Genomic DNA, 17,865 nt, shown 5'->3' on the forward strand with positions numbered 1-17,865 from the left:
GAAATTCCCTTGAAAATAATATATCTGACAGTCTGTAACTCCGTTGTTTTTCAACGAATCTTGACGATTTTTTTTAACTTAAAGCTCTTTTCATAAGCTTTCCTAATATGTAATAATATATAACTATATCACGCTCGTGCGTCGTATATTTCATTTTGCAACTAAGGCTAAAAAATTAAAAAAAATTCCAGGTTGCAAATTTGAAATTTAAAAAAAAAAAAAGATATATTTCAACGTATTATTATGAAATCTACCTTGAAAAAAATTACTGCGATTGTGGAAGATCCTCGGGATCGTCCAGACTAATAATTAGTTAATTTGTTTATAAGGCTATAACTTGTAAACTATTCAACTTACCGATTCCAGATTTCGTGTGAGTTATTAGACAGTGATAAGGAATGAGAGGTTGCGATGCCAAAACGTTCTGGTAATAATAACGCAGTTTATAAATGTTTAATTCAAAAGTCATATATAAACTTCTTCTGTTTATAACTTTTGATCTAATCAATATTTTTTAACGCTCGAGGGCTAGTTTTGTAGATCTTTTGAAGACGAAAAAAAGTACTTTACTATTTTCTCGTGGAACTGAACGGAAAAAAGTTATAAGCGAGAAAAGGTTACCTAAAAATTATACAATTAACCACCCTGTAAACAATCTTCCGCCCATTTTTATGACTATGGAAACTAATATGTTATTGTACATAATATTTAGCGTCTATAGTCATAAATTCAGCTTGCCGAAACAAAAAGTCGCGTCCAACTCTATATTTCCTGGACTAAAATAGAATGCCGACTAGGAGCTGTTTGAGTTGAGCAAATATTTTTGTTTCACATTTACATTTTTTTAGCATATCCTTGAACACTCATCTATTCTTAAGTATTTTGCTAAATTTTGACGTCACAACGTTCGCAAATATTGCCCGAAATCAAAAGTTAAACATTTTTTACTTATAATCGTGATATTTAGACATTTTTGAAAGCACCCTGTACAAAAGCAATTCTCTCGGGATTTAGCCGATACCTGTGACTGAATGTTTTTCTGTGCGAATAATATATTTAAAGCGGCAGCAAATAAAATATTTACTAGGGCTGCAAAAGCTAATGTAAAATCGCCCACTTGCTCCTGTCCCATCGAAAACAGAGCAAATCACACCGAATAAAAAAACGTCACGCCTTCCAGCTCTGTTATCAACTACCTGCGGCTTATTATTTTATCATCGACTGTGATGGCTCGTCAAACAATGTTTTGCGCGTACGTGTGTGCCTATTTAGTACTTAATTATTTATTATCAGCGATAAAAAGTTATCTCGGCTTCGGCATAATAATGCCTTATCAGTTTTTGTGCTCACCGTCCTGGAACACAGTTGTTCGGAATGTCAGAATATTTGTGAGTGGCTGTGCGTCGCATATGTAAGTACCATTTCATCAGTCACAAATATTCGGAACGGGGGCAGTTGTTGATAAGTAAAAATGTGTTTTCGGATGGTATCTGCTTCATAGGAAGCCATTGTACACACAAAACATGGTAAATACCACAGGCGCACTACACAGGATGTTCTGATTCTAATAGACGTTTTAACAAACACCAAAAATTCTTTTGTGTAGATTTGACTCCAAAATTTACTTGAGACCAATCATTTAAAATATTATGAACGTGGTATCCTAAACTCAATCAATAAAGTAAATATTGGTTATCTATTTTGCTAAAATAGCAGTGTCTATTTGCTCCTTTATCTAAAACAAACATTTCTGATTGCTTTACATAACCATCAGTAACCTTATCAACCACTTAATTTTTTTTAATGTGTTCATCATCTGCTACCTTCAACATGTTTCAGTTTATTCTGACATTGTAACAAAGAATTCGGGGCCGTATCATTATTAAAGATGTATCTGTATTGACAAAGATCACTTTTGTTTAAAATATTGGCAAAGATAACCCTGCGCATAACGAATTGGCCCCACAATTAATATTTATCTAAATACTGTTTCCAATTAGTTTATTTACTTCAGATAATGGAAATCTGACACTTTTAAAAGTTGTACTGATAATAAAACCACAATTGGTGAAATAATCTGTTGTATTATAAGCAAAGTTGTACTTTTTCTGTTTGATACCAGGATTATTTCTGTTTCAGTGTCCCCAAAACCTTTGAGCGCCCCTTCTAAGATTAAGCTCCAAAATTAACTGAACTTGTTGGTCAATATCTAAAACTACATGTTATTTAGTTATCTACAAAAGTGACTTGAAAATTGGTTTCACTATTGATAGTGATAAAAGAAGTCTACATAATTGTCTCTAATTTTTATACCCCTTTTATATATAACGTTTTAACGATTACTCTCTACATCGCGAATATACAATAAAATATTGATTGAAAACCGAACCTTCCTGTAATTTATATCCATCCACGGACTGATTGCAAGTGGGGGGATTTATTCGCAGCTATAGAAAAATGTACCGACTATAAATCCTGTGATTTAGCATGTTGTAATCTTCCTGATAACAATTTGCTAGGACACTGATTTTACACACATGTAGCTAGAGCTACCATTGAATTGCATTTACGGGAAATCAAACTTGAGCTCGATTCAAACTGAAATCGTAAAAGTTCTTTGATAGTTCAGTGCTTTTGAAAGCTTCGATCGTTTCTCTTTGCACTAGATTTATCAAGTAAATTGCTTGTTATTGTAATTATTAATTTATCAACGGTAATAGAACAGACAATGGATTACCTACTTTGTATAATTATCTTTTGCCACTACAATAGAACACTGACAGGAGTAATATTTTAACGTTACAATTTATTTTGACTGAAATTTTGTCATAAATTATTATCGTGAACAAGATTTTTGGCAGTATAATAATATGATAATCTTCATTGTTTATTTTACTTTTAATCGCTTAATCCCCTTTTATCAGAGATAACTCGACTAAGCCTTGAATCAGCGATGACAGATCTACTTTAAAATGTCTCTAGCTAAACTTGACGTCAATCTAAAAGTATGTATGTTTTCAGAAAATGAACCATGGTGATCTATCTGTGCCCGGTGGATAGAAAGTACGCTTGCTCTTGGGAGGGCAATTCCTCAGACATCTTGGACCATTTCGAGAAGGAGCACGATGATCTACTCTTCTTCACCAACACCATCAAGATAGACCTGAAGACTCCTTCCGAGAACAGGCTGTTCTTCATCGACGACGAGGTTTACCTCGGTCAAACGAAGATATACGATAACGTTTTAGTTATATATTTAAGATACTTGGGCCCTGAGAAGTTAGCAGCTAAGATATCCTACACGGTCAATCTAAGATCCGGAGATCAACTCGTAAGTCAGGAATACGTGTCGGTATCCGAACAAGGAAGTTTGGAAATTAAACTAGAATCTCTAGAAGAGGTCTACAATGAAGTTGAACACCTCCACTGCACTTTTAACATAACCAAAGGTTTCGGCAGCAACAGTTCCGACGATGGGGTCTTCCTTGAGGACGACCTACACCACGACACTTTTGATTTTCTCCACATGCCCATTCCTAGGAAGAGAAGCTTGGACGAAGGAAAGCGAAAAAGCTTCCCAAGCCAAGGTAATGAAAGTGAGGTCAACGAAGTGTCGCTTGTGCGATCGAAAACTATAAACTACGAAGAAATAAAGAGGAGGAACATCCTCAAAAGGGCGAGTAGCAACCTAAGCTTAGGGGCTATCCTAGAAAGTGACTCGGACTTAAACTGTACCAACTGTGGAATAATATTGGTGCCTCCGATATTTCTCTGTCCTTGTGGTCACAGTTTCTGCTTAAAATGCAAGAGCGGGATCTGCAAAGTCTGCATGGAAGATATAACTGACGAAAGGAACACAGAACTAGAAGGAAAATACAATAAGTACTTGCACCCGTGCAAGTATAAGAAAGGGGGATGTCCCCAAAAGCTCATCTACAGCGACCTTAATGAACACGAAGCTAGCTGCGCTTTCTGCGATTATAAATGTCCCATGGATGAATGCAGCTTCGTGGGACAATTCAAGGGCTTGAGCAAACATCTCAAATTGATACATGGCAGCACGAAAATCCTCGAAGCTTTTATAATGTTCTTCCAGAACACCTCAGAAGCGTTTTTGGTGAACGAGGAGAAAGGAATATTTTACTGTTACGTAAAATATTTCCCCGATAATGTTCTATGGGAAGCCGTTTTCTGCGGGCCCAAAGAGAGGAGGTTTTTCTGCGAATTGAAATTTAAAGAAGGCAAACTGAAGAAACCTCTGCTGCTGAGGCATATCGAAAATACGTACAGCGTACGAATGAGCTTTCAAGAACTTAAAAGACTGAAGTTAAAGTCTAAAAATGCTGTACTTACTATTACGTGTTAAATTGAAGCGGTTTAAACAATTAGAATCGTAATTTATTAGTGTTTAAGCTGTCACTGAAGTGCAAAAACATACAGTGTAGGAAAGTCTAGATGGTCTATCAGAAGTTACGTGAGAGCGATAAAGTAAGCCATAGAAATCCATGTGATAGACAAGGATGGCTATAATGAAGGCGTCTAATAGTCAACGCCCATTTCGCCCTTCCACAAATAAGAAGTGGATCTTATTTGTGGAAGGGCGAAACGGGCGGTGACTAAGAGAAGTCTTCATTATAGCCATCCTTCTCTATCGCATGGATTTCTATGGCTTACTTTATCGCTCTCACGTAACTTCTGATAGACCATCGGTACTTTCCTACCCTATATAACAGTAGCACAGGCAGCTTAAGACAGTGGTAACTTTTTCTTTGTATATTTTTTTAATGTGATTCTTTTAAAGTATTATTCATATTTATTAAAAATAAAATATTTTCTAGAAGAAATGAAAAGTTCTGCTAAGGTTCGACTGTTTAATTTTGAACGTAAATATTTAGCTTTGTCTATACAGTTTGGTTCTAATAAAATTTTATAGCATAAACTTCAATGTAACATTTATTATTTTCCTGAACTTTTACACAACCTTTTTATCGTATTACAGACATAACGTCATAGTACCCTTTATTAAAACATAAATAGAAATAACGATAAAGCACGTTATTTTTGTTTTACCTTACGAGTATTTCTTAAAACAACTAGCAATAAAGACTACTTAAGTACATTAATTATGTATATTGAAACATCTAAAATGTATGAAGTCAGCTAATATTTATAGGAAAATGAGATTAGGTATTGTAATTTTGTTCTTTAATTTTAATAGTCTGTATTAGGCTATAAACAAATAAATTTTTATTGAAGTCATATTTATAATTTTATATCGATATAATTAAATAAGAGATATACTCGTAGGTTACAACATTGCTATTTATAACTGGAATAATTCGAGATAAGATTGATATCCCCTTTATATTTAAATTAATGAAATAAATTAGAATAGGCAATTATATTTAGATGTGAACGATAGTAACAATGATATGAGGTAAATAATTGTATTACGAGTATTCACATGATCAATTAAGTATAGAGCAACCTGTAATACTTAAATTTCATCGTTAATATGGTACCTAGTAACTTATATTCTTCATAATTTCTTCTTAAAACTTTACCTTATATAAAATTTTCAGTTTTTGTATTAAAAATTTGCCCGATCCAAATGATATACATAATATTTGTAATTATAAATCAGTTGTAATATCAAATAACATTGGTAAATTTTTGCAATCCTCTATTCAATTTCATTTCAAGTTAGATAACAGGTACGTTTCCATCAACACGGTTTTAGTTCAGTACGTTTAAATGCAATAATTAATTTATTACGCAATATGTGATAGGAGTTCTTGCTTCTAAAGGACAGAATTAAAGAAACTTCATCAGCATCTGCATCCAGAATGATTCTGGAGCTTTACATACATCCATCAAAATTGTTGCTTCTTTTGAGGTGCCTCAATGATCTATATTAAGACCATTGCTTTTTTAATGTTTACATTAATAATATTACGTATAAATTATGTTGTGTAGGAATAATGATTTAAAATGAATTACTTCGGTTTGCGGTAATAATGACTTAATTAAACTTCAAAAATCTTTAATGTCCTGGTGTGTAATTTAATTTCCACTTAATCTAAGCAAATGATACAAGAGTTTTATAGCGATTTTCATTGGGGAAAACTGGGGCTGCACTCGGGCAGCACTGACACTCCACTGGTTGTATGAGAAATATGCTCTGGTGCAATCTCAACGGAATGACAATTTTTGCCTGGGTTTCTGACATTATAGGTTATGTTTATGTTTCGATTTTTATTCAATCAAAGTAACAGTTGACCAGTTGAAGTTTTTCAAAGAAGGTAGTTACAATGAACCAAGAATTAATTTTGAAATTTGAAATAAACGACGAGGAAGTTACATTGTGTATTCCTGTAGACGAAACGGAAATTTGTGTTCGACCACCATGTTGCACATTTTTGGGGTAGTATTGGGACTGTTGGAAACGTTCAATTAATATATTTGTGGTATTCCGTTCTAGCCTTATATATTTTTTAAACTAAAATTTTAATAATCAAATGCATTGGTTATTTAAAAAATGATTACCTACCTCACAAATTAACTACTACACACGACATTAAGGAGACCTACTTGGTCATCAAGTTTGTAGAAGACATTTTCAATTAATCCTTTCACTTTTGGCAGTTGTTTGCGTATAACTGGTATAATATACATTTCATCATCATCACTACTACTACTTGATAAAAACGATAATAATGAAGCAACAACTTTGTCTATATTTACCGCAATTTTTTCTTGCACTGACACCGGCACCAGCTCCAAGACCTCGTGCGAAATAATATGCACTCAGAGCAAGAACTGTTGCTCTAGTTTTCCAATGGAATTTGAAATTTTGCACCGACTTGACCAATGGAACGTCAATGGTGCACTCAGTGTGCATCAGTTTTCTCAACGGAAATCGCTATTAGTAAACAGAATATTCTTGTAATATCAGTTATCTTCTTAACAACGAGGATATACAAAAGTGTGACAGACTTAAAGGTTTTGATGTAATTTTCGGTCCTAAAGGCTCTTTTGCAAATCGTGTATTAGCTGTCAATAATGTCAATACTTTACTATTACCGTTCGAGTCATCAGTCCGGTTCAAATTAGAATATACTTCAAAAATCCAGTTACCACAAGTATTATGTGCAATATTTTATCTATAATGTTGCACTTTGCAAATATTTCTTTGGTTTTTAAAAATGATCATTTCAAAAACATTACGCTACTGTAGTCCTTTGATATGGTCTGTAATTTTATATTTCGAGACAACTATCTCTCTGTCATTAACAATAATAACATTATCCTAAATTGTTCAACCTTTACTCGATGTTAATTTTTTCATTGCATGGTGATATTGTATCTATTACTGTACAGGGTGATTCATTAACAATGGAAAAGTCGAAAGCTGAAGATACTACATGTGAAATGGTGACCATTGGCGCAAACATGCCTTATCCGAAAGTTGATAGTTTCGGAAATACAGGGTGTTGAAAGTTAAAATTTTAAATCGTTTTTTTTTGCGATTATTCTGAAAATAAGTAGATTAGGAACTTGAAAATTTGTGAAACTATATTTTATTACAACAATTAACAATAAAACAAATGAAATTCGTAATAATGATTTAAAGTCAGTGTTCGAAGAATCCACCGTTGACATTTACACACTTTACACAACGTTTCCTGAGAGATCTTCGAGTTTGAAACAACATATTGGGATTGCGTTTGACTTCGTTGGCAGCGATTTGTATTCTTTGCCACAACTCTTCACACGAAAATTGTATATTAATTTACATGTGCTCTATAATTGAATGTCCTATAGGACAGTGTACGTCACAAATAAATAAAATTACTGTTGGATCTTTAAACAAATTGGCATGTCTGAAAAACGCGTTTCCAACATTCCCCATCTACTTCTCCCTTCGAAGATCCTGTATTAGTTTCTGATTTCCTCCTGCTCATTTTAACACCCCTAGCGGCTTACAGATAACTGAAAATTACCTCTCCCCTCGGCTTATAACTCTTCATTTCTGCAGAACGCCGTTCGTCTGTCATCAACAAAGCTCCCCGTAAGTCCATAAACAGCCAAGTTGCCTCTAAGAGCACTCGTTAATAATATATTTGGATTTTCCCGATAAATTACGGCTCCCCGATAAAGCTGTCCGGAGAATATTCTCCGTTTCTCTTTATATACAACCAAGATTACAGCCACTCCTTGAGCCTTATCAGTAATTTATTTGCTTCGTTACCTTTCCTGTATTCCTGGGTATTTCGAATTTGTTCGATATACAAATTGAACTTAATTAAAATCGAAAGCCCACAGTCTTATAAATCCTGGCGAATTAATCAATTCATAGTTGTTAGGATTTTCTAATTCATCTTCTAAATGCGTGATATTCCCAACGTACACTGTGATCCATTTTCAATGACCAGCGGTTAGATAACATTAATTACACAGGTGCATTGTGGGGTGCATAGCACACTAGTTTGTTGCAGTCTCTATGAGCAATAGTAAATAAAAGAATTAATAGTTGTATATATACTTTGGATGTTTTAAATAATACTTTTCTAATTACATTTACAAAACCCGATTAAGACTAGAAATCGAGTATTTTAGTTGCAATTTCATATCACACAAAACAGAATATAGAACTATTTTTTCCAATATAATCTTTTAAATCAGTTGAAGGAAACTGTACAGGGCGGTCGCATGGATTCCATGACCAATTTTAAGCAAAACTGATTCTATCCATTTTTCCCGAATTCCCAATGGTTCTTGAAATATCTTGGGTTGAAGTTGCTTGGTCGTATGGGTAGCTGCTCGAGTAAATTGTTGGGACTAGAGAGCTTAGAAAAAAAATGTGGTTTATTTTAATAAAAGCGTATTGACAGTGAAATTATTAAAGCTACACAATGTTACTAACGCCTTGTGCAATGCATAACTCAATCGACTGTGGAAGCTCTCGTTTCCAGTTGTAGTTCTCCATATTGTTCAATTCTCGCTGGCATTGTCGAAACCAAGTGAGTTACAAGAACAAAATTTGGACAGGCCATGGCTAATACAATGCAAAACATCTCCTTAATGTTAAAAATGCTGTCACCGCCGTTCTTGGTGGGGAAAATTCGAAATATTTGAAATTATTCAATTTTCGTGGCTGAAAACATATATAGGCATTGTCGAAACCAAGAGAGTTGCACGAACAAAATTTGGACAGGGCATAGCTAATACAATGTGAAACATCGCCTTAATGTTAAAAATACTGTTACTGCCGTTATTGGTGGTGAAAATTCGAAATATTTGAAATTATTCAATTTTCATGGCTGAAAATATACGAAACCAAGAGAGAATAAAATTTGGACAGGACATAGCTAATACAATGCGAAACATCGCCATTTTCATTGAGCAAATTGGTGACACCTCTTCATCGTCCTTATTTGAAGAGGAATGTCCTGAAGTAGTAGAGGTAGATCGTTCTCCAAAAAACCCCGGTATATCTCACTGTTCAAATTTCCATCGAAGAAATGTGGTCCGATAACTTCATTATTAATTATTCCAGCCCAAACATTTACGGGAATCCTCTCTGAAAATGAATTTCTCAAATAACATGAAGGTTTTCGATTGACCACACACGATCGTTGTGGAAATTGTTGATTTCATCTCTTATAAACGTAGCTTCGTCACAGAGAAGGGTTCTTGAAAGAGTATCCAAATGATTGCTCCTCCATTCCCAAAGGCCGAACTCTTTAGGGAAGATCCGTGGGGACAAGTTCTTGTACTGCTTGGTAGTGACAGGGATGTAATCCATTTTCTCGCAAAGTGTCTTGAGTAGCCATCCTACTTTGTCCAGTAAGTACAGAAATTCTTCTCGTGCTAATACCAGGATCATTATGAACAAGTTTAAGCACTAAAACAGAAATAACTCCCACTTTGAGGACCGCCTAACTGGGTGTCTTGGCCGGTGGATTTCGATCTGCCGAGGTAAGCATCACGGACGCAGGCTGGAATTTAGATGGCTGACCTAAAGCAAGCTCGGGGACGTAGCTGTGGCAGTCTACCATAGACTTGGGTCGCGCAACATTTTCCGCATGCGTGTGGTCTCCGATAAATGGTAATGAGAACAGAGCAAAGAAAATCTCTATAACTCAAGACCATGCTATCATACATAAACTGTACGAGACTTTGCCACCAAGCCACCCATGTAGTAAATAGGATGGTTTGAAGAAAAGTACTCGAGTAATGAAGGAGAGTGTACAAGGGGCCTAATAAGACCTAAGTGCCGCGGTGGAAAAACAATTCCACCACCCTCCGACATACATACATACATACATACATACATACATACATACATACATACATACATACATACATACATACATACATACATACATACATACATACATACATACATACATACATACATACATACATACATACATACATACATACATACATACATACATACATACATACATACATACATACATACATACATACATACATACATACATACATACATACATACATACATACATACATACATACATACATACATACATACATACATACATACATACATACATACATACATACATACATACATACATACATACATACATACATACATACATACATACATACATACATACATACATACATACATACATACATACATACATACATACATACATACATACATACATACATACATACATACATACATACATACATACATACATACATACATACATACATACATACATACATACATACATACATACATACATACATACATACATACATACATACATACATACATACATACATACATACATACATACATACATACATACATACATACATACATACATACATACATACATACATACATACATACATACATACATACATACATACATACATACATACATACATACATACATACTCCCACTTTCATGTAAGATGTGACAATATGATGAGTGAATTAGTATTACAATTTTTACTACAAGCGTGTTTTTGATATCAAAACCAATATCATACTTCGTAAGACGATACGGTATTTCAATTTATATAACAAGATATAGCTAACACAGAGCTGAAATTTTTTTTTGTATCAATAACAAATTATTTTTTGATTAACAAAAGATCCTCGAGATCCATTTCCTTTAAGCCTTTATCTATTACTGTTTCGGAGTAGTTCTTTGGAGTTTTCCATTAAAAAAACCGTACGATACAACGTACAAATGTGCTCGAGTATCTCAATCCGATTAGATCCAGACATCGCTTACGAGGAGCTTTGATGTCGTTAAAGAATAACAGGCATATTCCTCCAAGCCATCCCCGGGTACATTGAATTAAATCCTCCGTTACTACTTTCCAGTTTTTTCCCTCGAACTTGGCAGCCATAACAGTTCCGCCTTAATGAAAATTCCATTCAGACGCCAACTACTCTTGTTTCATTAAGCTGGAGAGCAGGGCTCATAACCGATCGGATATGAAATTTAAATATGAAAGTGGGACGGCCCGTTAAGGGCATACATCGGACGCCGATGCTTTTATTATATTGGCACGTAATTTACGATTCTTTCATGGCGGAATTTGGAAGGCAAACTAAATGGATATGCTATAAAATCTTTATTTATGGAGATCGACGTCGCTGCCACTGCTGATTTTTAAAGTTTCTGTTGAAACAACCTTCGCCTTAACTGTGGCGAGATCACTTTCCTTCTCGGGATAATCGGCTACTGCTTCCTATAAAATATAAAGTTACGTTTTTGACAAACTCAAATGTCCTATGTTTTATTTAAACCTATACCTCTGGCCTAACGTTTGATATTGGATCATTTTTTTTGACCATCCTAGCCTTAAACTAAAAATATTAACTAAACTTAAAAGTACTTGAAAGTAAAAGACCGTCCGTGAATATAACAAATCAACAAATACATTAACTCAATAACCCAAGGTTAAAACATAAAATTTTATACACCTCAATACAAAAGATTATATCTACACTATGTAGAATTTAGTGCAATATGAAAAATTGTAAAATTGTCACATTTTTTAGTATAATTTAAATACTAAAATTTTTTGTATGACATTCATCAAGAAATTTTAAATACAATTTTCATAACATTTTAAATAAAAATGTCAGGTTATAAATCGTTTGAAAATGCACCATCATCGAAATTTGAAATTTCAATGGTTGCGGTAAACGAGAAAGTCGTCGTTGAACCCGCTGCTTTGAAAATAATCTCAATGTTATCATCAGAGATCAGACAAATCTACTTGGTCATTATTTTCAGAAAGTTGCGAGAAGTATAAACAAGTTGGTACCATCATAATCTATTTTCTACCAACGAAATTTTATTTTTTCTCCACTTATTATTTAACATCTGGTACCAGTATAACCGTGTACCATTATTTGTTATACCGGTATTTGCCTGCACTAGCTTCATCTGCCTTGCACACATCAGCGCGTTTGACCTCTCTTTCTAGGGCCAGTCCATAGTTTACTAGGTCTATGGATCAGACTCAGTTTTTTCTATGTATTTTGATGTTATGAAAATGAATTTCAGGGTTAGAAAAAATTCAAATGCGCGATATTTCAGGTTTTTTGGAATTTTTTGGGTAACCTCATGCCACTCATCAAGACTTGTGTGGTATGAACAGTATTCTGGTTTTCAAAGTTTTTGACCTAAGAGACTGCGTATGAAAGGTTGAAGTACAGATTTTCAAGCTATGGAATATCATCAGTTGTCAATTGACTGTCAATATAGATAGGGTGGTCACAACATCTTGTTTTCCTATTTCCACTGCCATCAATTTCTATTCGGTGATATTATGTCCACGTGCTTATAACATAGGTTATTCCCCAAGATAGTGACTGCCTTGTCGTGGCCTTGGGGTTTCAGAGGGACTAATATTCACTTATGGGCAGGTTCCCATAATAAAAACCTAGAATAGATGGTTCAAGAGGAAGGAAATCTTACGCGACCGGTCTCGGATATCCAGAAAGTATAGGAATAGAAGTGGGAGAGCGAGCTTCCACCGGTCCTCATCAAGCAACCGCAATGCATTGGAGGTGGAGGAAACTGTTTTAATAATTCCAGCTAAGAACTTTCACACAAATGGATTCCAAGTTCCATTTGCCAAGCCTGCTTCAAATCGCTTGAAAGATGGAATTCGAGATATGTTGATACAGTCAATTATCAATCTCCGATAATTTGGGGAAATCCTCTTTCACATGAGGATTGTTATCTTTGTAGAACAACAACAAAGACAGGTAGGTTCAACAAGTTTGAAGCCTCTTATGGGGGGAACGTTTCATCTGTTGGTCTGCCAACTTAGAAATGAGACAACGCAATTTTCGCCCAGAATGATGATATAAATAGTCACTGATCCGTTATTTGACAATCTATTGACATTTAACAGACAGATCATCGATGTAATGACAGATTACCCATCAGAAACTTGAAAAAAAAAACAATCAATAAGTTCCTTCTTCAACTGCAGAACGCTTGAACTGCTGGTCTATATTGACAATCTATCTCCATAGCTTGGAAATCTGTGCCTCAACCTTTGATACGAAGTCTTTTATATCAAAAACTTTGAAAATCAGAATTCATATCACACAAATATTGATGAGTGGCATGAGGTTACCCAAAAAATGCCAGAAAACCTGAAATATCGCGGATTTGAAGGGGATTAGTGGAAAACTCTTGCGTTAGAATTTTTTCTAATCCTGAAATTCGTTTTCAGAATATCAAAGTACATTGGAAAAATCGGGTCTGATCTAAAAACTTTTTTTTTGTCAGCCAGAGTTACATTTCACGTAAAAGGCAGTACTCAAAACGTACATATAAAGGGACGTATTTTAAAATTAAAAAAACACTTGTTATTTTGAAAAATAGCTTTCTCTGGACTTAAAATATTTATACATGTACACTTTGAAGGTTCACTCTGTATAGAAGTATTAATAACCGTATTTGCTTATTGATAAGAAACACTTAAGTAATACTTAAAAATTATTGAAATTGGAAAGACAAAAATATGTGGGTATTACGACACGTTGTCTAAAAAAGGAAAAGTAAACAAACAATATGCCGTATCAGTTCAACAGATTTGTTTCTTAGCTGCATGATTGATCGATTCGCGATAAAAGAGGGAGTCCTCTTGTTGACAAACAAGGTACAAGCGTTCTTTTTTAAATATAATCAAATGCGTTTTGTTATGAAAAAATGAGGTTTGAAACAACGGGCAGTATCTTTCACATAAATGCATTTTGCGGTTTTCCTACCATTGCTAACAACAATAATGGAAGCATTTCTGTTTCAAATCCTTAATTTGAATGAAAAATAATTGTATAAATTCACTTTAAAAATTATCGTCTCAAACTCCCACCAAGAACTTATGTGTCAAGTGTGCCAAACTATCTCTCTATCTCTATCTCTATCTTCATATCTATCTCTATCTCTATCCCCATCTCTATCTCTATCTCGACCTATAAATCTATATCTATCTCTATCTCGGCCTCCGCACCTATCTCCCGTAGGTATGTAGTAAGATGTGAGAATATTATTTTAATTTTTAAAGCAACAATTCTCACATTTCCTTGTGTTCGTTATGTTATTCCGTAAAAGTTCCAAGTAATATCCAAGTCATTATTTCGTAAAACACATTTATTATTACTTAATTATTTAAAACGCTAGGTTACTGACATTTATCGTAAGTAAATAAGCTTTAGTCACGTTTTATTTGAGGACTAGATGAATTAATATTACCAAGTTTAAATTATCGCTCTGCTCTGCTTTTACTACCGTCAACCCAATAACTGTTGCTGAGATCGTTACGATATGCACTGCATTGGCCTCGGGCAACAAACATTTTATAAAAACATTTGCCCCGGCTTCCGAAGAAAATAGCGGACAACGAAATAAAATATTAATTTTATTTCGTTGTCCGCTATTTCAGCAACTACCGTAAATACAATTACGAAAAGTTAGAGGCAATTTCACACAGCTTCGTTATATTTTAATTAAAACATATCATTATATCTGAATTTAATTAAAGTGCGCCGGCGAAAAATTAATAATCACATGAAATTACAGTAAATATGCGATGCCGAGGAGGAGCGCTTTTAATTATAGGAGTTAATAGCTCCCTAGACGCTAATTTAAATCTACAGAATGCCCTTATTTTCGCAAACAAATCACCGAAACAATCGAGATTATATTTAGACTGTACAATAAACAGAAATTAAGACAAATACTAAGTAAAATCGTTATCTTGTAGGTAGCTCTCTTGGAATTTATTAAATCACACAATGTATATTTTAACTGAGAATATTTGGGTCATTTGAATATAATCATAATGCACGGGAAGAATGTTATTTACTTTAAGAAGTAAATATAAATGAATTATGTTATATGTACACATACCAGTAGTATACATATCCAAAATTCTATAATGTACAAGATGTAACTTTGAATTAGGGTCATATTTATGTTTATTTTCTCAAATGGTCAATTCAGGATACACCTATTCTTGTAATTTTCATACCTAGCCGCTGGACAGGCTAGTGTGGCTTCAAACAACGGCGTGCATTAGTCGCCAGCGTGAGCTACGCATGCGTAATTGCCAAATCTCATCTTTCTTGATTCGTATATGTACATGTTTTTTTTATAATATTACACAAAATTTTAAATGCACACAAACAATATTGAAATAAATTTGTACTTTAAAACAAGTCATATCGTACACCATTTCGTGCGGATCATTTGCGGCTTAATTTTTTGCTATTTTATGTTGTTTTGGATTTAATAAGAACAAATCTGTAGTAGACAAATTGGTGTCAGCAAAAGCTGCCATGCGACGACATGTATCTAATCCTTTAGGACAGGTACATACAAGTGCATTTGGATATGTTTCTGATAACTGAAAGTTCATCATCATAAAGCATTTTTGGGACATAACCCGAAAAAACAGAATTTTCTCCCTTTTCGATGAGCTTCTTTTCTTCAAAGTACACAAAAATTGTACTCAAAACTGGTCTTTAGGCTTGATAATAATATTATATCAAAAATTTTTACAAAACCTAGGAGAAAGAAAGCAAGAAATCACCATGTTGACATACACGTAACCATAACCAAACACCAAACTTTTCTTGAATGATATCCTTTTGCAAAGCTACTTCGCTTACATGAAATTATCACCAATGCCGCATGCTCAGTAACATTGATATAATTATAATTTATTAATTACTATAAAAGTCAATATTATTCTATTTCAAATATATAACTTCGCGATATTTAAGGTCATGAAGAAGACATTTTTTTGGCACTTATGTCCAAAGTACATAAGATCAATAATCGATCTAGTAAAAAAATTGAGAAATTCTTCATGTCAATGTGCACAAATTATTTGGCGTACTGACTTTTCGAAGCAAGGGTTTGTTTATTATTTTCTTCACAGGTGTCAAAACACCAAATAAACAGAGGAAAAATAGTAAAAAAACGGTATTAGAAACAGTTTATCTATTGCTATAAAGATGCTGCTGTTTTCCAGTAATTTTATTATTCTTAATAATATGGTACGGTCTATTAATAAAATCATAATTATCTTAGCAAAACTTTCATATTGGCCACTTTCCCTCAGCGTATATTTCTAGATGCAAACAAACAATCTCTTACTGCTTTTAAAGTTAAACCAAACAATGCAGCTTCTCTCAAACGCTGACGTTACGCTCAACTCATCAACCCTAATTTAGCAATAATTATAACGACAACCGATTTCCTTTCTAGTCCGGCATCAGCCTCTTTGAATCCAGACCCGCATAACATCGCGCGAAGGGATAAGCCACCCCTATCTCCCTTGATCCCTGCGAAACGACTAGGAACTTGGGCTTAGTTTTCGGATTGCGGCACTTTGGGATCCCGTTCTGCTGAAACAACAAAGCAATGTCTCGGTTTGCAAAAACTGATTGTTCCGAGATATATTTGCATACAGAAAAAAAATCAAAATGCTTCTTCGGGAGATGAAATCCAACGGATAAAAGCGACATTGTCACAGCTGTAGGACATAATCAAATCTTACTAGCTTTGTCTGATAGATGTGGTTTGTTTCACTTTTGGTGATGATAGTGATATAACTAGATACCTCCTAAAATATTTTTTGCTGGAATTTTATTTTTGACGTATTAGGTGGGATTAGCGATAATATTAAGGGCAGAGGCAGATTTATAACTATAAATCGTGGGATTACTGCAAAAACCGGTTAGACCCAATTTTCACTATAAATAAGGGCATTAATTATTGAGATAAAAAAATTAAACCATTGTTCCGCAAATATTGGAGATATCCTAAATGGGTTGCGTGATTATTTAGGATTTAGTCAATATTTGTAGAGCAATAGTTCTTAAAAAGATTTAGTATCTAACTGAGTAAGTATACAGAGTGACTGTCTTTCCAAGATCTAGATATTTATTATAGCACGGAAGAAAAGGTTTTGTAAAAAATTAATATATTTTTGTCATCCTCCATTTTGTGCCAAGAAGTTGTCACATTTGTAATGATATAAAAAATATTTTCGTATAATTGCACAAATAACTATTGCTTTATATTATTTTTGGGTGGTTGAAAGGTTGTGATATTGAGATTTCTGACGAAAGTTGACGTCAAACAAAAAAGTATCAAATACAAAAGTTGTAGATCATGCAAAAATCTACAACTTTTATAGAGATAACTTTTTAAGATAATCTAAAAATTTCCGAGAAAAATGCGAAAAACAGGTTTTTTTCTTATTTCTCGTTTTTTATTTCTCATTTCCGCAAAAATAATTTAATTTTGACGAAACTTGGTGAAAATATAC

The 17,865-nt window shown here is 33.9% G+C and overlaps 1 protein-coding gene across 1 annotated transcript; it reads left to right on the forward strand.

Moving 5' to 3' along the window:
* Positions 1-1,332: 1,332 nt before the first annotated feature.
* LOC108912959 lies at positions 1,333-4,513 on the forward strand. Its single transcript, XM_018718393.1, has 2 exons — positions 1,333-1,411; positions 3,022-4,513. The coding sequence occupies exon 2, from the start codon at positions 3,032-3,034 to the stop codon at positions 4,364-4,366; it is 1,335 nt and encodes a 444-aa protein (XP_018573909.1). The 5' UTR covers positions 1,333-1,411; positions 3,022-3,031; the 3' UTR covers positions 4,367-4,513.
* Positions 4,514-17,865: the final 13,352 nt, after the last annotated feature.

The sequence above is a fragment of the Anoplophora glabripennis genome, unplaced genomic scaffold (genome assembly GCF_000390285.2).
Source record: "Anoplophora glabripennis isolate ALB-LARVAE unplaced genomic scaffold, Agla_2.0 scaffold30, whole genome shotgun sequence".
NCBI classification, from domain to species: Eukaryota; Metazoa; Arthropoda; class Insecta; order Coleoptera; family Cerambycidae; genus Anoplophora; species Anoplophora glabripennis.